The sequence below is a fragment of the Oryx dammah genome, unplaced genomic scaffold (assembly GCF_014754425.2).
Source record: "Oryx dammah isolate SB20612 unplaced genomic scaffold, SCBI_Odam_1.1 HiC_scaffold_23, whole genome shotgun sequence".
NCBI classification, from domain to species: domain Eukaryota; kingdom Metazoa; phylum Chordata; class Mammalia; order Artiodactyla; family Bovidae; genus Oryx; species Oryx dammah.
The window spans coordinates 88,606,120-88,627,284 of NW_024070207.1; the positions used below are offsets into that span (position 1 = coordinate 88,606,120).

At 38.7% G+C, this 21,165-nt stretch overlaps 1 protein-coding gene across 9 annotated transcripts in view; it reads right to left on the reverse strand.

Annotated features, from left to right (window-relative positions):
- Positions 1-1,826: 1,826 nt before the first annotated feature.
- ZNF674 (zinc finger protein 674) overlaps positions 1,827-21,165 on the reverse strand; it is a 37,592-nt gene continuing 18,253 nt past the window's right edge. For 6 of the 9 annotated variants that reach the window (XM_040266134.1, XM_040266131.1, XM_040266133.1 and 3 more), the window contains one exon: positions 1,827-5,355. In XM_040266134.1, coding sequence (XP_040122068.1) covers positions 3,866-5,355 — 1,490 coding nt within the window. In that variant the 3' untranslated portion in view covers positions 1,827-3,865. Of the gene's footprint in view, positions 5,356-6,765; positions 6,979-21,165 lie in introns of those variants that run through there. The other 3 variants (XR_005725445.1, XR_005725446.1, XR_005725449.1) reach the window with 3 other exon arrangements.

Here is a 21,165-nt window from a genome sequence, read left to right on the forward strand (position 1 = left end):
TGCAGAGTGAGAAACAAGCGCCTTAGATTTTTGAGTAAGGCCATGAAATACGTGTCAGAGAATTATACTACTTTTGAGATAGCAGGGTCCCATAACTCATGAGAGTCACTAGGCACAATAAACCTCCTTCTATCTTGCTGCTCTGCTCCATTTACTGAATAACCCACAAAACTGCCAGTTTTCAGTGTGACCTAGAACAAGAATAGACTTTGCAATAGGTGCAGATTACCAAATGACCTAGCATATGAAGTGTCTGTGGCAGATGGACATGGTGTATGGAAATTTTGGAAGGTCCCTGTATGTGAGTCACAGTACAGTCTGTGAGGGTTTTGGAACATAGCAATACCATCTTCTGCAGACAGATAGTCTTCAGAGAAAAAAAATTTCTAGCCTGCTATTGACCCTAATTGAGGATCTTCCCTTTGCCCTTTCTAAGTCCTCCCCCTCAAAGTTATTAACTATCCTGAATTCTAATACCAGAGAGGAGAATTCCATAGATATGATTGTATGTTTTATGACCCTGGAAAAATAAACAAAAATTTTAAAAGCACTGTTAGAAACTCCCGGAAAAGGCAATGGCACCCCACTCCAGTGGGCAAAATCCCATGGACGGAGGAGCCTGGTAGGCTGCAGTCCATGGGGTCGCTAAGAGTCGGGCACGAGTGAACGACTTCACTTTCACTTTTCACTTTCATGCATTGGAGAAAGAAATGGCAACCCACTCCAGTGTTCTTGCCTGGAAAATCCCAGAGACAATGGGCCCCCATCTATGGGGTCGCACAGAGTCAGACACGACTGAAGCGACTTAGCAGCAGCAGAAACTCCAGGAAAATAAAAAACTAAGCAAAAAAGTAAATAATTGGGATTAATTTATATTTTCTTATGAATTTCCTCCTAAGTTCTTCAGAGGTTCCAACTGAAACTCTGATAATTACCTGGGCCCATAATCACTAGTGGGGTCTGATCTCTAAGTTGATCTCCTTAGCACATAAGGTTCTTGGCTGCTATACATCTCTGAATCTGTCCTATGCCATTTACCAATCAGCGAGCTCCTTGTGGGGAAAAAGTAGCTGTCTATTGCTACTTTTCTTGCCTGCATGAGCTTGCCACCGAAGTCCCACTGTCTTAGCTCAGGGCTCCTTCAGGCCCTAGAAACCAGCTGCAATTCCTTGTCACATGTATTTCCTCAACATGGCTGCTTACTTTATCAGGCCAGCAAGGGAAATTTCTCTCTGGTCTCCTAAGATGAAGTGTTGTATAACATAACATAGTCATGGGAGTGATATCCTATACCTCTGCCATAAACTATTGGCTGAAAGCAAGTCTCAGTTCTGCCTACACTTAAGCAGAGAGGATTATATAGAGCATAAATCATTGGAGTCACCTAGGATGTGCCTGACACAACTGCTGACAACAGGACAAGGAGAAAAGAGGGAAGAGGAACATTCACAGGTATCACAGTTGAAGAGATTTCTATTTGGTGTCAGAAGTCAGTTTTGTTTCATTACTTGTACCTTTGACCAATTTACTACCTCTCTCCTCACCTGTATAGTTTGTTAGCTGATAATTTATGTAATGAGGTGTGGTGATCACAGAGTAAAGAACTATAGAGACACATTTTTATCCAAAAAATCACACAGATATTAAAATTGCAGGATATTCATTGTCAAGATCCGAAACATATACTCAAAACCATACCCTCAGATAATTACATGAAAAAGGAATAAAGAATATGTACACATATGTGAAAATGAGGTTATTTTAAGAAAACAATGATGTCATACATTAAAGTATGGATGGAAAGACAGAATCAAGCATGCCCAAGATTACTCTAAACAATTTATTTTACCGGTAGTTTCTGGAGACTACATTTAAAAATTAAAAAATCAACAGTCCTAACACCCAAGTAATAATCTGGATAATCTGCTTAATAATTTGGTATATTTCCTTCTAAGCATTTTGTTATGTGTCCAACTATACAATCTAAAACACATACAAATATAAAACAAATATATTTGTATACATATATGTACATATAATTTTACTTTTCTGCCACCCAGAATCACTGATATAATGCTGCATATCTATTCTCAATACATTTTTACAATGTAAATAATGTGGTACATTTAAAAATTTTTTTTACTTAGCCAATTATCATGAACATTTCCCTAAATCCTCAAACTTAAGAACACTTTTGGAGAAGGAAATGGCAACCCACTCCAGTATTTTTCCCTGGAGAATCCCAGGGAGGGAGGAGCCTGGTGGGCTGCCATCTATGGGGTCGCACAGAGTTGGACACGAATGAAGAGACTTAGCAGCAGCAGCAGCAAGAACACTTTTAACTAGTGCATACTATTCTATCCTACTGATATGTCAATTTTGAATCAATTGACTACTGGATAGTCAATTTTTTCCTATTTTAAATAATATTGTATTAAGGGAGATAATCTGAAAATTAAAAATCTTTTATTGACTAATAAAATGAGGCATAAAATGTAACCATAAAATGGTTACCCTTAAATATTAAGTTGTAAGCAATGTTCCTAAGTGAAGTGTGTCAAAGCTTCAGTTCAGTTCAGTTGCTCAGTCGTGTCTGACTCTTTGCGACCGCATGAATCGCAGCACACCAAGCCTCCCTGTCCATCACCAACTCCCGGTGTTCACTCAGACTCGCGTTCATAGAGTCAGTGATGACATCCAGCCATCTCATCCTCGGTCGTCCCCTTCTTCTCCTGCCCCCAATCCCTCCCATCATCAAAGTCTTTTCCAATGAGTCAACTCTTCACATGAGGTGGCCAAAGTACTGGAGTTTCAGCTTTAGCATCATTCCTTCCAAAGATACTATATGCCTTTTCTGAAAGGGGTTTGTATTTTGCACTGAAAGTGTTGATGAACATGTGTAAGATCTCCTGTTTGAGTGCTTGTTTCAGGGATCATGATGACTCATTCCCCTTTATACCACTTAAGGGAGGAATTTTCCTACTTGTTTAAGAAGTGAACGTAGTTTGCCATAGCTAGGATTAGTAATTTTATACTTTATATTTTTCTTTCAAAAATGTCATACTTACTCCACAGTGAACATGTCTTAATTACTGAGTGCTTGTTTGGAACCTCAAGATCTTTCCCACAAAATGTGTGGTATAGAATATGGAACATATTTTTCTCATAATTTCTAACAGTTTTCTAGACTTTAAATTCTTAGTTTCTTTTCAGCATACTCTGATACTCAATGACATTTAAATTCTTTCTAAATTCTTTTCTACATCAATATATTCACAGTTTTGTCACTTCTGAATTCTCTGATATATAATTTTCTCCATTCGTGTAAGAATTCTGGATGAAAAATTGGTCACATTTATCAGATGCTTCTGGAATTATGCTTTTGTGCTCTGTCTTAAGTTAAATGAACATTAAATAGTAATATGAAGTTTTTTACATTCTTGATATTTATAAGGTTACTCCCCAGGATGAATTGATATACGATGAGGTATAACTGGGAGAAGGCAATGGCACCCCACTCCAGTATTCTTGCCTGGAAAATCCCATGGACGGAGGAGCCTGGTAGGCTACAGTCCATGGGGTTGCTAAGAGTCGGACACGACTGAGTGGCTTCGCTTTCACTTTTCACTTTCATGCATCGGAGAAGGAAATGGCAACCCACTGCAGTATTCTTGCCTGGAGAATCCCAGAGACGGGGGAGCCTGGTGGGCTGCCGTCTGTGGGGTCACACAGAGTCAGACACGACTGAAGCGACTTAGCAGCAGCAGCAGAAGCAGAGGTACAACTAGTGAAATTATCTCTATATTAATATATTAATAGGTTATGATAGGTTATTATATCATATTATAGGTTATTAGTAAGTATATCAATAGGTTTTATCTCCTGTGTGACTTTTCTGATGTTTAATGAGAGTTGACTTCCCACTGAAGGCTTTATCACATTCTCTGCATTCATAAGGTTTCTCTCCTGTATGCATTCTGTGATGTACAATGAGAGTTGATTTCACACTGAAAGCTTTCCCACATTCACTGCATTCATAAGGTTTTTCTCCTGTATGAATTCTCTGATGTTTAATGAGAGTTGACTTCCTACTGAATGCTTTCCTACATTCACTGCACTCATAGGGTCTCTCTCCTGTATGAATTCTCTGATGTTTAATCAGTGGTGACTTTTCACTGAAAGCTTTCCCACATTCATTGCATTTATAGGGTTTTTCTCCTGTATGAGTTCTCTGATGTACAATAAGGGTTGACTTCTCACCAAATGCTTTCCCACACCTTCTGCATTCATAAGGTTTCTCTCCTGTGTGAGTTCTATGATGGACAGAGAGATGTGATTTTCCACTGAAAGTCTTCCTACATATGCTGCATTCATAGTATTTTTCTCGTGTATGAACTCTCTGATGAACAGAAAGATGTGACTTTCCCCTGAAGCCTTTTCCACATTTACTACACTCATAAAGTGTCTCTTTCGTATGAGTTAGCTGATGTTTAATGGGTGTAGGTGTCTCATCAAAGGCTTTCCCATGTTTATTGCATTCAGGTTTTTCACCCATATGAGTCCTTTGATATATAATGCTGGACTTATCACATTTGATAGCTTCATAAAATGCTTGTCTAATGTGTGTTTTTTCATGTCTAATAAGGTGATATGAACTCTTAAAAGCTTTTGCACATTCACCACATACAAACGGTTTCTCTCCTGTATGAGTTCGCTGATGTTTAGTCAGAGTTGACTTCTGGATAAATGTTTTCCCACATTCACTGCATTCATACGGCTTTTCCCCTGTATGAGTTCTCTGGTGTGCAATTAGGGTTGACTTCTGGCTGAAAGTTTTTGCACAGTCACAGCATTCATAAGGTTTCTCTCCAGTGTGAATTCTCTGATGTACAACAAGGTTTGCTTTCTGGATAAACACTTTTCCACATTCAGAACATTGATAGAGTTTCTCCCCATTTTGAATTCTTGGACTTTTATTAGCTTGCTTACGGTGGAGGGCTTTTCCATGTTCATTAGGCTCAAAGAATTTCTCTCCAGATTGAGCTTTATCAAGATTAGAATAAAAAAATAATTTCCAATATGCCTTACATTCATCACCTTTCTTTCTTACACAGCTTCTACTTTGACTAAGAAAATTGAAATTATGTTTTGAACGCTTTCCCCATGAATAATATTTAGTGAGTCTTTGTCCTATAGAAACAAAGCCTGTGCTTGGATAAATGATTTCTCCATATGTTCTGAATTCTTGGCCACTTTTATCCTTCAGTGTTTCCTTATTTATGGATGCAGCTTGCCATAGAGGTTTGTCTTGGCTTTCCTTGTGGTTATCTGTCTGGTCATTAACTTTCCAGAATTCTAGGGAAAAATGCAATGATTCATCAAACTTGTAAGTATTTCTATGATAATGTTATGGGACAAAATTCATTCACAAATGCCCTGCTGTGAACTCCTATTAATGGACCTGAGCTGATGTGAATGAACCCTCCCTATATTCTACCATCTTCCTATACTCCACCACTTCCCTGAACTGTATATACAAAGAAATGCTGGCCTATATTAAACAAAAATAATTTAATTCACAGTCAAGCTCAAGACTAAGAAAATATAAATTTTAGACATCAAAAGTGAAATGAGAATTAAAGTGATGGGGTGAACAGAAACTGAAGCTTGAAGATTTACTGGGGAATCCAGACCACAGGGCACAAATGTTCAGGAAACTGGAATGTAATTTTCACTTAAAGTAGGAACCACAAAGGGTATCCATGCTTGTTAAACAGGAACTAGAAAGACTCCCCACTGGTCAAGGAAACTGGAAAGAATGATATTATATATAAGAAATTAAAAGTCTGATATGATACTATATATAGAAAACCCTGAAGATTCCACACAAAAACTACTAGAACTGATAAATTCAGCATGGTAGCAGGATACAAGATTAACACAAAGAAACTGGTTATGTTTCTTTATACTAACAGTGAAATATCAGAAAAGTAAAAAAAAATCCCTTTTAAAATCACATCAAAAAATAAAATACTTAGGAATAAACTTGACCAAAGAGGTGAAAGACTTAATACACTGAGAACCATAAAACATTGATAAAGGAAACTGAAGATGGTCTGAAGGAAAAAAACTCCCATCCTCTTTGATTGGAAAAATTTATATGTTTAAATGGTCATACTACCCAAAGGAATTTACAGATTTAATGCAATACCTATCAAATTACCTATGACATGTAAATAAATGAAGTTAGAACACACTCTCAGACCATGCACAAAAATAAACTCAAAATGGCTTAAAGACTTAAGTATAAGACAGGATACCATAAAACTCCTAGAAGAGAACATAGGCAAAACATTCTCTGACATTAATCGTACCCATGTTTTCTTAGATCAGTTTACCAAGGCAATAGATATAAAAGCAGAAATAAACAAATGGGACCTAATCAAACTTATAAGCTTTCACACAGCAAATGAAATCATGTGTGCTTAGTCACTCAGTTGTATCCAACTCTTTGTGACCCCATGGACTGTAGCCCACCAGGCTCCTCTGCCGATGGGTATTCTCCAGGGAAGAATCCTGGAGTGGGTTGCCATGCCCTCTGCCAGGGGATCTTCCTAATCCAGGGATTGAACCCAGGTCTCCCACATTGCAGGCTGATTCTTTACCATCTCAGCCACCAGCTTTTGCATAGCAAACAAAACCATAAACAACATGAAAAGACAACTTATGGACTGGGAAAAAATATTTGCAAATGATGAGACCAACAAGGGCTTAAATATACAAACTATATTTGTATATTTCCAAAATATACAAACAGCTCATACAACTCAATAACAAGAAAACAACCTAATCAAAAAATGGGCCTAAGGGTCATCATGCTGGTCATCTTGTGGTTCAGGTTGTCCTTGGTGAGTACTGTGTCAAGGGAGGGCCCTGGGATGCAAGGAGGTGTTGTTTCTAAGGATCCTTTCTGCCTTCCTGAAAAAAAAGATAGACACAGAAAGGATGGTAACTGAGTGTTTGAAAAACTGTTCTCAGGTAAGAAGAAAGTGTATTCTGGATATCCCTGGTGGTCCAGTGGTTAAGAATTCAGCTGCCAAAGCAGGGCACATGGGTTCAATCCCTGGTCTGGGAAGATCCCACATCCTGTGGAGCAACTAAGCCTATGCACCACAACTACTGAAGCCCGAACACTCCAGGGCCCATGTGCCTTCACTACTGAAGTTGCATGCTGCAACAACTGAAGTCCATGGGCTTAGAGCCTGAGCTCCATGATAAGAGAAGCCACTGCACTGCAACTAGAGTAGCCCCTGCTCGCTGCAACTAGAGAAAGCCTGCATACAGCAACGAAGACCCAGGGAGGCCATAAATAAATAAATGGACAAATAAATTTGTGAGGGGGGCTTCCTTCAGATGGTAAAGAGACCTCCTGCAATGCAGGAGACTGGGTTTGATCCCTGGGTCAGGAAGATCCCCTGGAGAAGGGAATGGCTACCCACTCCAGTATTCTTCCCTGGAGAATCCCCATGGACAGAAGAGCCTGGTGGGCTACAGTCCATGGGATCACGTAGAGTCAGACACAACTGAGCAACAGTTCATTTTGGGGGCTCCTCAGGTGGCACAGTGGTAAAGAACCCACCTGCAAGTGCAGGAGATGCCAGAAACACGTTTGATCATTGGGTTTGGAAGATCCCCTGGAGAAGGATATGACATCCTACTCCAGTATTCTTGCCTGGGAAAAATGGACAGAGGAGCCTGGTGGGCTGTAGTCCATGGGATCACAAAGAATTGGATATGACTGATCACACATGCCAGAGAAGGCAATGGCACCCCACTCCAGTACTCTTGCCTCGAAAATCCCATGGACAGAGGAGCCTGGTAGGTGCTGGGAGCCAGCGTGGAGAATCCCGCCCATGGCAAAGGTCATGAGGAAGAGGCCTGATGGGCAAAGGCGAGATCAGGCCTCAAGGGGCCCCCCTTTCTCGAGCATCTACCCCAAAACCAGAATCTGGTTTTTCATGACTTTCACCAACTCTTCTGACACTAACAGGGGGCTGTCCCCGACCACCTTTCTCTAGAAAGAGTTAACTTAGGGCTCTAGTTGATAATTCTTCTGGGCATGAAATGAGTGTTTCAAACCCCCTGTTAGCATTCTAGCTTACTTGGCAGGTTTACTGAGACTCTTGCAACATTGTTGAGCCTATGCTTGCTGCCAAGTTCTCACATCCCTTATCCATTGTGTTCCTGGGAGTGCATATAGTCAGGATGTAGAAATAACAAGCAGTAGCTTTAGCATTAGCAACATCAGACTTTGAGTTAATAAGTTCTTTCTTTGCTGTAACCCACTGAATCTTTGCTCCATAAAAATGTAACTCTGTACTTTAAGGGTGACACAGGCTAGGAATTTAAGAAGAAACACTTTAAGGGAAAATTATTGTTCTGGCTGACCAATCTTTATCAAAAAGAGGTCATAAAATATCAACAGGCCTCCAGGCCAGAAGATAATGTACAAAAAATAAGAGTCTTGCAAGAAGGAACCGGATATCGATAAAAGTTAATACTGAAGGAATGTTGAGTTGACTCTGCATTTTTCACCTTGCTATATGTACAACTCAGGGTATAAAAGCCCCGAGAAAAATCAAGTAAAGGGGCCTCGCTCACTGAAGCTTGGTCACCCCTTGTCATTGTTTCCTTATCTCTTTATCTTTCGTCATTCACCGACGTCATCCATCCTGAGGATATCCCTGGACTCTGCTGAGGCTGGACCTTGGCAGGTAGGCTGCAGTCCATGGGGTCGCTAAGAGTCGGGCACGACTGAGCGACTTCACTTTCTCTTTTCACTTTCATATATTGGAGAAGGAAATGGCAACCCACTCCAGTGTTCTTGCCTGGAGAATCCCAGAGACAGTGGGCCCCCGTCTATAGGGTCACACAGAGTCAGACATGACTGAAGCGACTTAGCAGTAGCAGAGCACACATGCACAAATAAATTTTTAGAGTTCCAATTTAAAAATCAAAAAAGATACATGCACCCCATGTTCAATGCAGCACTATTTACAATAGCCAGGGCATGGAAGCAACCTAAATGTCCATCAACAGATAAAGGGATACAGATATGGTACATATATACAATGGACTATTACTTAGCTATAAAGAATGAATTTGGGTCGTTTATAAAGATGTGGATGGACGTGGAGTCTGTCATAGAGTGAAGTAAGTAGGAAAAAATATCATACGGTAATGCATACATCTGCAATCTAGAAAAATAATACTGGTGAACCTATTTGCAGGGCAGAAAAAGAGGTGTGGATGTAGAGTATGGACTTCTGGACAAAGGGGCAAAGGAGAGGGTAGGAAAAATTGAGAGAATAGCACTGGCATACATTCACTAGCATGTGTGAAACAGATATCTAGTGGGAAGCTGCTGTATAACACAGGAAGCTCAGCTTGGTGCTCTGTTTTGACCTAGAAGAATGGAATGAGGCGGGGAGGAGGGAGACTCAAGAGGGAGGGGATATATGTATACATATGGCTGATTCACTCTGTTGTACAGCAGAAACTAACACAACATTGTAAAGCAATTATATGGCAATAAAAAAATTTTTCCTGAAAAAAAAAATGGGCACAAGACATAGACATTTCTGCAAAGAAGACATGCAAATGGCCAGTAGGTAGATGAAAAAAAATGCTCAACATCACTAATTATCAGAAAAATGCAAATGAAAACTACAATAAAGTACTACCTTATACAGGTCAGAATGTCCATCATTAAAAGGTCTACAAATAAATACTGGAGAGGGTGTGGAGCAAAGGGAACCCTCCTATACTGTTGGTGGGAATGTGAATTGGTGCATCCACTGGAAAATAGTATGGAGGTTCCTCTAAAAACTAAAACAAGAGTTGCCATATGATCCAGCAATCCCACTCCTGGGCATATATCTGGACATAACCACTAACTCGAAGAGATACATACACCCTATGTTCATAGCAGCACTATTTATAATAGCCAAGACATGGAAACAACCTAAATGTCCACTGACAGATGAATGGGTAAGAAAGATATATATCCAAAGTGGAATATTATTCAGCCACAAAAAGAATGACATAATGCCATTTGAAGGAACATGGATGGACCTAGAGATTAACATACTAAGTGAAGTCAGAGAAAGACAAATACCTTATGAAATAACTTATATGTAGAATCTAAAATATGATACTGCTGCTGCTGCTAAGTTGCTTTAGTCGTGTCCGACTCTGTGTGACCCCATAGACGGCAGCCCACCAGGCTCCCCTGCCTCTGGGATTCTCCAGGCAAGAACACTGGAGTGGGTTGCCATTTCCTTCTCCAATGCATAAAAGTGAAAAGTGAAAGTGAAGTTGCTCAGTCGTGTCCAACTCTTCACGACCCCATCGACTGTAGCCTACCAGGTTCCTTCATCCATGGGATTTTCCAGGCAAGAGTACTGGAGTGGGTTGCCATTGCCTTCTCCCAAAATATGATACAAATGAACCTATAAATGAAACGGAAACAGACTCATAGACATAGAAAACAGACTTGTGGTTGCCAAGGGGGAGGGGGGATGGGGGAGAGTTGGATTGGGAGTTTAGGATTAGTAGATGCAAACTAGTATGTATAGAATTAATGAATAAGGCCCTACTGTATAGCACAGGGAACTATATTCAATATTCTGTGATAAACCATAATGGAAAAAAATATGAAAAATATATGTATGTGTAACTGAGTCACTTTTCTGTACAGCAGAGTGTAACACAACATTGTAATTATACATTAATAAGATTTTAAAAATCAAAAGCCTAGTTCTGTAACTCAATCCAAATTATTATAAGTGTAGTAGAGAGCCCCCTAAGCCAAAAAATTAGACTGAAAATCAGTCCTATATTAATAGGTTCCCAGTGGTGGCACATCTTCCAAAAGATATATTTTTGTATTTTTATAGCTTAGGGCTCACAGGATGTCTATGGAATACCAATTATCACTGAAGAGTTAACAGTGAAAAATTAACAATCTCACAAGGAAATGACCTACTATGAAAGGGAAGCAGCAGATATATTTAAAGATACTCCCATTTCTAGAACTATAGCTAGTAATACCATGTGGATTTCAAGATAAATATATTTCAACTGTTCAAAGAAATAAGGGAAGAACTCTACCTACTTTCTATCTAGTCACAGATAAAGACAGATTTAACAAATTAGGTGACAGACCTTGAGATCACCCAGAATGCAGCATGAAGAGCTAACAATGGAAATATGGTAAGAGAAATAGAGAAATGATAAGTTTCAGAATAGGTTTAACAGCTAATCCAAATGGAAGACTAGAGAAAAAGGGAGAGGCAATATGCCAAGAAATGGGTTACTAGAGCAATACTGAGACTGCTATACTTAGAAAGTCCAGCTTGCAAAGCTGGTCTTTGGCTGCCATCTGGAAATTTAGAGTTCAGGAATGTCCCCACCATTCACTAACTGATAAGGCTGCTTGTACAAACAAGGTGATCTGCTTTCCTTCCGGGAGTCTGGAATGTTGGTATGTGCGGGGCAGTTGGTATATGTATAGATGCTGAGTCTCTAATGGGCTTCTCTGTGCACAAAAACACACATGTTGCTGCCTTTTCAATGCTGGGAGAAATGTGTGCTGTGTGACCCTAGATGGGAGGGAGAGAACATAAGGAACTCTACATGGAGTTCTCCAGATTCTGCTCCTGTCTCCTCCCTTTATGCTCTAGTTGTATATCCTTATATCCTCAGTCGATAAGTCATGTCTGCCTCTTTGAGACCCTATGGACTACAGCCTGCCAGGCTCCTCTGTCCATGGAATTTTCTAGGCAAGAATACTGGAGTGGGTTGCCATTTCCTCCTCTAGGGAATCTAACTGACCCAGGGACTGAACTTGCATCTCCTGTGTCTTCTATATTACAGGCAGATTCTTAACCTGCTGAGCCACCAGGGAGGCCTGTATAACCTTATTACATTGCTGTAATAATCTTAGCTGTATATACAGCTAAATGCCAAGGCCTGGGAATCCCTCCCAAGAATCTGTGAAAGTGGCAGTGGTCTTGAGGGACCCCCAGTCTAGGCAGCATTTGAAGAGATAATGAATGAGAGATTTCTGTCATGTATCTTACCCTTTTTTAAAATTTATTATTTTTTTAATTGAAGGATAATTGCTTTACAGAATTTTGTTGTTTTCTGTCAAACCTCAACATGAATCATCCATAGGCATACATATATCCCTTATATCCTACCCTTGAATGTCCAGAGTCCTGAGTGTGGTGAGACACAGTACTGAGACACAGTTCTGTGTAACTGTAAGACTTTAAGAAAGTACTGAAAGCTACCATGGAGAAATTTTTAAAATCACCTATAAAGAAACAATTAGATCAACAACAGATTTCATCAGCTAAAAAAGAAGCCAAAAGAATATTTTTGAAGTCCTGAGAGAAGCTGTCACCTTAGACAACCTTTTAGATATCTCTATCCCCAGCTAAATTATTGCAATGGAAGATGACAAAATAAAGATGCTTCTGGACAAGAAAAGAGAGAATTTGCCACATACAAAGCTTGTGAAGAATATGCTTTGTACTTGAATTATTCAAGAGGAAAATGAGTAAAGGGGAAAAAGGTATGGGGGGGAGGGTAAAGAAAATCCAGCAAAGGCATGAAAAGAGGTAAAGGAAAAGCAGGATCTTTAGAAAATACAGTTTCCTCTAAAAGAAGAAATACAAATACAGTAATAGAACAATAAATAAATATTAACCCCATTAAGTATAGGCCAACCATATTAAATTGTACTTTTAAAAATGAGCTATGTGTTTTTAAAAGACAATGACAACAAAATGGGAAATGTTAAAATCATAGACAGATACACCTGGCACTTAATAACCAAAGAAAATTGGTAAAACAATGCTTATGTTATACTGTGGTATTGGAGAAGACTCTTGAGAGTCCCTTGGACTGCAAGGAGATCCAACCAGTCCATTCTTAATGAGATCAGCCCAGGGTGTTCTTTGGAAGGAATGATGCTAAAGCTGAAACTCCAGTACTTTGGCCACCTCATGTGAAGAGTTGACTCATTGGAAAAGACTCTGATGCTGGGAGGGATTGGGGCCAGGAGGAAAAGGGGATGACAGAGGATGAGATGGCTGGATGGCACCACTGACTCGATGGACGTGAGTCTGAGTGAACTCCGGGAGATGGTGATGGACAGGGAGCCTGGCGTGCTGCGAATCATGGGGTCACAAAGAGTCAGACACGACTGAGCGACTGATCTGATCTGATGTTATACAAAACGGAATGAGCTGGATGCCAAAAACAAATAAGGACAGAATATGAGAATATTATAAAGCAATTTCAGTTACATAGATGCAAAACACTTAAATATATATGACAAATTGATTATGAGAGAAAAAAGGTTAGACATCTAATAACGTTGAAAATGTATACATTCTACTACATATTCTACTTACAATTACACCACAGAGAAATTCTGCAAATATGTACATGTACAAGAATGGCAACAAGGTATTAGAAACAACTAAATGCCCACCAATAGAGGCTTAGATTGGTGGACTCTGATACTGAGATGTTGGAATGCTATACAGGAGTTAAAATGAATGAATTAAATCTAACACAGGTAAACTCAAAGGTGAATACTGAATATAGAAAGTTAGTTGTAGAAAGATCTCCTATGGTTTCTAGGGCACTAATCTGGTAAATTTACAAAAAGAATGCTATATTGATTACCGGTGCAACTTTATGTAGTAAAAGTATAAAAACACGGGTTAGGAGGATATTCACCAAATTCATGATACTGTTTGCCTATGGAAGGAATGAAGGCAACAGGACTCAGGAGGGGAAAAGGGAGGCTTCACCTTTATTTGTAAACCTCTATTTCTTTTATAAACAAAAAAAATCACCACCAAATGACAAAATTTTAGCATTTGCTATTATTGGAAGGTAACTATGACAGTATTTCTTATGACTATGACTTTCTATACTTTTGTGCAGTTTTAAGAGAAATGCCTTAAAGCAGGGCTTCTGGAACAGTGGAGTGAGGACCTTAGTAAATTGTCTTACCCTTAAAAGCAATGAAAATATTGGCAAAATTATAAAAATCTATCATTTCAGGACTTTGGAAATTAACCAAAGTGATACACCACGTTGAAAAGCATTCATTTAAGAACCACCAGTGAACCTCACTGAGTACAGCCAAGTACATGGTTTTTACTTGGTGTTACTTCTCCCCACCTCCACCTCCACCCTAGACCCCTGGCTCCTCAACTGTGTGGTCTGGAAGGAATGAAAACTGGCATCCTCACAGCAACTGAAGGGAGCTCCACTGAAAGCCCCATCTCCAGAGTTTTGTTACTACCTTGATCTAACTTGGAACTCGGTTCCAAACAGTATATAGTAACTACAATCCTCATGAAAAAATAGAGAGCACCAGTAAAGGTAATGTCCAGCAAGGTGTTAATGTGGCAGGCGTGGCTCCTGGCTGATGTTTGGGAATGCAGATTGTGGAATGTTCCCTATTTTGATGATTTTAGCCTACCTGGGGTACTAAATACCTGATTTTCTCCTGGGTGTCTAGACGCCTGGATGTGCCTATTTTTATTTAGTGGGTCAACTGAGAATCTCCCACAAAGTGAAAAGGGCTTTCTAAAAAGTCTTACATGCCACGTGGACTTGAACTGCAGCTGTCTAGCCCTGCAGCATCTTGGCTTTGCATGAGAAAGGGGCAACTATCCCTGTAGGGATTTGTCTCCTACCAAGTGCCCAGCAATATGGGTGGAAATGAACCCTATTAGGACACATGAAGAAATGTCAGAAAGCAGGAAATAAAGGGAGGAAAAGTCTTAGAAGCTTCAGAGTTTGCAAAAGGAAAATTTCAGTCAGAAGACAATGGAACAATGCCTTCATAAGTCTAAGGGAAAGAAATGTCCATCCTAGAACTCTACTCCAAGCTCAACTCCCCACCTTGGATGAGGTTTCAACAAATGCTTTCAGATATTCAAAAATCTAAAAAAAAAAAAATTACCTCCCATGGACCTACATTCTTTCTTAGGAAAGCACTGGAAGAATGTGCTCCAGTGAAATGTAGAAGGCATGGCATTAAAGCAAATGAGGACTTCCAACAATGAGAAAGTGGGGGGAATTCCCAGGATGATGGTGGAGAGAGATGTCAGGATGGTGGCTGCACAAAACAGGAATGAAGATAATCCACCCAGAAGGGAGTGGTCAGAGGGCCCCAGACAAACGCAGGGATATGACATTGCTGGAGCACTTTTTAGCTCTGGAAACATTTAAAATCACTGTGGATCATGGGTCATGAAGTGTTTAAGCTGAACTAGCGAGAAGTACTCAGAGAAAGAAGCAAATGAAAGAAACAAGGCAATTATTAACCAGAGGAAACTAAAAGTTATACAGAAAAGGTAAATTAATCATAGGTCACTACATGGCTAAGCTATCTATAGTGTTCATATAGTCATTTTGTTCATATAGTCATTATGTAAACAACAGTATTGATGGAAAGCAAATTTATGGTATAATCATACTGGGAACATGGGCAAACAAGAAGTCTTTGTGTTGCAAGGAAAATATACAGATGGCCAATAGGCACATGAAAAGATGTTCAACATCACTAACCATCAGGGAAATGCAAATCAAAATCACAATGAGCTATCACCTCACACCTGTCAGTATGGCTACTATGAAAAAGACCACAACCAATGTTGGTAGAGATGTGGAGAAAAGGGAACCCTCCCACACTGTTGGTGGGAATGCAAACTGGCACAGTCACTATGGAAAACACTATGAAGTCCCTCAGGAAGTTAAAAACAAAAACTACCATATGATCCAGTAATTTTACTCCTAGTTATACAGCTGAAGAAAACGAAAACACTAATTTGAAAAGACACAATGTTCAAAACAGCATTATTTACAAAAGCCAAGATATGGAAGCAAGCTAAGTGTCCACCAACAGATGTATGGATAACAAAGACACACACATACACAAACACATACATGCAATGGAATATTACTTAACCATAAAAAGGAATGTGATTCTGCCATCTGTAAGAACATGGATAGACCTGGAGGGTATATTTGTTCAGTTGCTAAGTCATGTCTGACTCTTTGCAACCCCATGGACTGCAGTACGCCAGGCTTCCCTGTTCTTCACTATTTCCCAAAGTTTGCTCAAACTCATATCCATTGAGTCTTGCTTAGTGAAATAAGTCAGAGAAAGACAAATACTGTATGTTTTCGCTTGTATGTGGAATCTAAAAAATAAAACAAATGAATGTAACAAAAGAGAAACAGACTTACAGATACTGAGAACAATTTAGCTGTTACCAATTGGGAGAGGGAAAAGGGAGGGACAAAATAGGAGAAGGGGGTTAAGAGATAAAAACTGGGACTTCCCTAGTTGTCCAGTGGCTAAGACTATGTGCTTCCAATGCAGGTGGCCTGCATTTGATCCCTGATCAGGGAACTAGGTCCCACATGCCACAACTAAGAGTTCATGTGCCACAACTAAAGATCCCAAATGCTGCAACTAAGACTTGGCTCAGCCAAATAAATATTTTTAAAAAGATAAAAATTACTAGGTATAAAATAAAAACTAGTTACAGGGAATACAGCCAATATTTTAGAATAACTTTAAATGGAGTATAATCTATAAAAAAATCAAATCACTGTGTTGTATACCTGAAATTAACACAGTATAATATATCAACTATACTTCAAAAAAAAAGAAAAAAACTTGATATTCAAAAAAGAAGTCTTTGTGTGTGTGTGTATGAATGGCAAAAACAATGAAGTGAGCTAAATCTTCATCTTCCATAGCAGAAAGTTTTAAATAATTTTTATAAGAAATATGTAAATTATAAAAAACAGAGATACCAAAAATTATCTGCATATCCACCACTCATTAAAAAAATTATTTTTACCTTTGAAGTTCATGTGCTCATTTCATTCTCTTTCTTCTCAGATAATCACTATCTTGAATTTTATATTTCTCATGCCCTGACTGTTTCTCAGCTTGTTAGCTAAGACCAAGTACAGTATTATGCCCTTGACATTCATTATAGTTTTATCACATTCATTTTATTCTTTAAACCATGGACATGATTTAATTTGATAAAAATTAAAGCTTTTTTAATCAAGAGAATACTTCCCTCGGTCAGTAAATCTGAAGTCTCAGATGAAACATGATTATCTTAAAAAATTATCAGAACTGACAGAAGATAGAGAAAACATGAATAAATCAGAATTGTGTCAATGTATGGCAAAACCAATACAGAATTGTAAAGTAAAATAATAAATAAATTTAAAATAAATAAATAAATAAAATAAAATTTACCCTAAAAAAAAAAAAACTGTAAATTTTACTGTGTACTTGAAAGTCTTGCCCTAAAAAAGGCTTCCTATCCAGATGCTGTTGTAGATGACTGCTATCAAACTCTTAAGAACAGGTATAGTTCAGTCAATATAGTTTCAGAAACTAGAAAAAAAAAAGGGGGGGGGAAAGTACATTTTTTTTTTTATGCAGTGAGGATAACCTTGGATACCAAAATAAGAGAACAGTACAAGAAAAGAAAATCTAAGATCTGTCTCACTCTGAACATTAATGGAAAACTCTTAAACATGAGTAAACTGAATTCAATCAATTAAAAATGCTTTAAAACTAAGAGTTTAGCGCAGGAATGCAAGAACAGTACAACATGAGAAAAATGTTAATATAATCTACCACATTAATAGATTAAAGAAGAAAAAAGTATCTTCTCAATAGATGCAGAAAATAAGCATTCAAGAAAATACCACACATTCATGATTTTTTTTTAAATGTCTTAGTAAACCAGGGACATAAAAGCTTTTGATGAAAGATATTTTTTCAAAAAACCACAGCAAATATACTTAATGATGAACGTTTTAGAAATCACATTCTCTGTGCCTCAGTTTCTCATCTATAAAATAATAACCAGTTTCCTTTACAAGATCATTTGGAGGATTAAACTCTGTAATGTATATAAAGCAGACAGAGCACTGCATTTGTGGGACACAGCACATGCTTACACATTGACTATCATTACATTTCTATCATTGTCCTCACCATTATTTCCATTAGAATCAGAAACAAGGAATTCACTATCATTATATCTATTAGACACTGTATTACAGGCCCTGACTAATAGAATGGGAAATGAAAAAGAAAATGTATAACTGGAAAAGACTCTGACACTGGGAAAGATTGAAGGCAGGAGGAGAAGGGGACAACAGAAGATGAGATGGTCGGATGGCATCACTGACTCGATGGACATGAGTCTGAGCAAGCTCCGGGAGCTGGTGATGGACAGGGAGCCTGGTGTGCTGCAGTCCATGGGGTCACAAGGAGTCAGACACAACTGAGCAACTGAACTGTACTGATAATTGGAAATCTAAAATTGCTTTTAAGAAGATAATTGTTTACATAGAAGACCCAAGAGAATCTAAAAGCTATTAGTATTAATAAAAGCATTCAGACAGGTTTCTGTACACAAACTGAATGTATAAATACCAATGCATTGTCATACATTAGTATTAACCAATTAGGAACCATACTATGAAAAAAAAATCCTAATCACAATTGCAATAATAGCTAGGAGGTATCTAGGAATAAGTAACACAAGATGTGCAAACATGTCCTGAAGACAAGTTCAAAATATTACTAAATGGCAGAAAGGACAGGTTGAATAAGAGTTTACTGGTGGTAAAATTCAATAGAGTAAACATACCAAACCCCAACATACTTCCAACTCATCTCCACACACAGGTCAATTGCAATTGAAATCCCCATAGTTTTCCATGGAACCTGACAAACTAATCCTTAGATTCCTACTTGAAGACCAAAGAGTCCAAAGAGAGAATAAGGAGAATAAGGAGAATCATCCTACCAGCTATTAACAACATCAACAACAGTAAGAATGATATAACAGTTGACATTTATATAGCATTCAATTAGGCACTTTAAAGTTATAAAGTTAGAAAAACACGCAAACGGCAAAGGGATAAAAAGACCAATGGAACAAAATAGATCCTTGGAAAAGCCCCACACAGATATGGAACTTGTCCTCTAGCTGAAGGGGTATCTCACACCACCATTGAACAGGTTCAGTATGTGGCATGGTACAAGTGGATGCCCACTTGGGGAAAAAAAGGGCAATTAATAGTTCCCTTCTTCATGAATTATGTAAAGTCTAGGCAGATTTTAAATATGCCTATATATATGGCAGAAAGTGAAGAAGAACTAAAGAGTCTCTTAATGAAAGTGAAAGAGGAGAGTGAAAAAGCTGGCTTAAAACTCAACATTCGGAAAACTAAGATCATGGCATCTGGTCCCATCACTTCATGGCAAATAGATGGGGAAACAATGGAAACAGAAACTTTATTTTGGGGGGCTCCAAAATCACTGCAGATGGTGACTGCAGCCATGAAATTGAAAGATGCTCGCTCCTTGGAAGAAAAGCTATGACCAACCTAGACAGCATATTAAAAAGCACAGACATTACTTTGCCAACAAAGGTCCATCTAATCAAAGCTATGGTTTTTCCAGTAGTCATGTATGGATGTGAGAGTTGGACTATAAAGAAAGCTGAGCGCCAAAGAATTGATGCTTTTGAACTCTGGTGTTGGAGAAGACTCTTGAGAGTCCCTTGCACTGCAAGGAGATTAAACCAGTCCATCCTAAAGGAAATCAGTCCTGAATATTCATTGAAAGGACTGATGCTAAAGCTGAAATTCCAATACTTTGGCCACCTGATGCAAAGAATTGACTCACTGGAAAAGACCCTGATGCTGGGAAAGATTGAAGGCAGGAGGAGAAGGGGATGACAGAGGATGAGAAGGTTGGATAGCATCACTGACTCAATGGACATGAGTTTGAGTAAACTCCAGGAGTTGGTGATGGACAGGGAAGCCTGGCATGCTGCAATTCATGGGGTCACAAAGAGTCAGACGTGACTGAGTGACTGAACTGACTTAGGCAGATTTTAAGAGAGTAAAATGCAAAATTTGAAATTTTGGGAAGAAAATTACATCTTTATGAGCTCAGTCAGAGAAAAGTTACATGAAATTACACAAAAAGTACAAACTAAAAAATCAATCAATTACAAAGAAATTACACTACAAAGAAAACTTCTACTCAAAAAACACCAACAATAACCAAGATGAAGAAAGAATACTAACTAAAAAGAGTGGACATATGTGTATGTGTAACTGATTCAGTTTGCTGTACCTCTGAAACTAACACAACATTGTAAATCAACTATACTCTCCAATAAAATTTTTTTAAAAAGATACTATACACAAAATCAGAATCAGGACTATATAAAGAATCTGTATAAATCTGAAAAAGTCAAATACCCCCAACAAAAACACAAATAAAGGATATGAACAATTAAACCACACCACAGAAGAGGAAATCTAGTCCACACCAAATATGAAATGATAAATCCCTTTACTTATAATCAGGGAAACAAAAATTACAGTAAGATACCAATTCATACTTAACAGATTACTAAATGTAGAGTGTGCCCCTGTATGTATGTGTGCTAAGTTGCTCCAGTTGTGTCTGACTCTTTGTTAGTCATGGCTCACCAGGCTCCTCTGTCCACAGGATTCTCCAGGCAAGAATACTGGAGTGGGTTGCCATGCCCTCCTCCATGGAATCTTCCTGACCCAGGAATCAAACCCACATCTCTTACATCTCCTGAATTGGCAGGCAGGTTCTTTACCACTAGTGCCACCTGGGAAGCCCAAGGAGTGTGTCCATACTACAATTCTATATAGAGAGAACAGTGCTATCATTGTAGAAAGTTCTCTTGGACAGCACTGGTCTAAATCATGCGTTGTCTGTATCATCAGTTTGGCTGCATAAGGTTACAGAGCTTTGCATTTTTACATTGATGCTTCCTGTTCAAAACCAGAAGTTTCACATATTTCAGAAGCTACATCTGCCACCCAGCTGCAATCCATGCTCTGAAGGAACTGGCTTAACATGATATCAGTACAGCTCTTTGCAGGCCATCTGCTTTGAAAAAAACTGTTGGTAGAGCCCTTTATTTTTCTACTTCTCTTGCCCACATCTCAAGATTTAACAATGATCTGTAC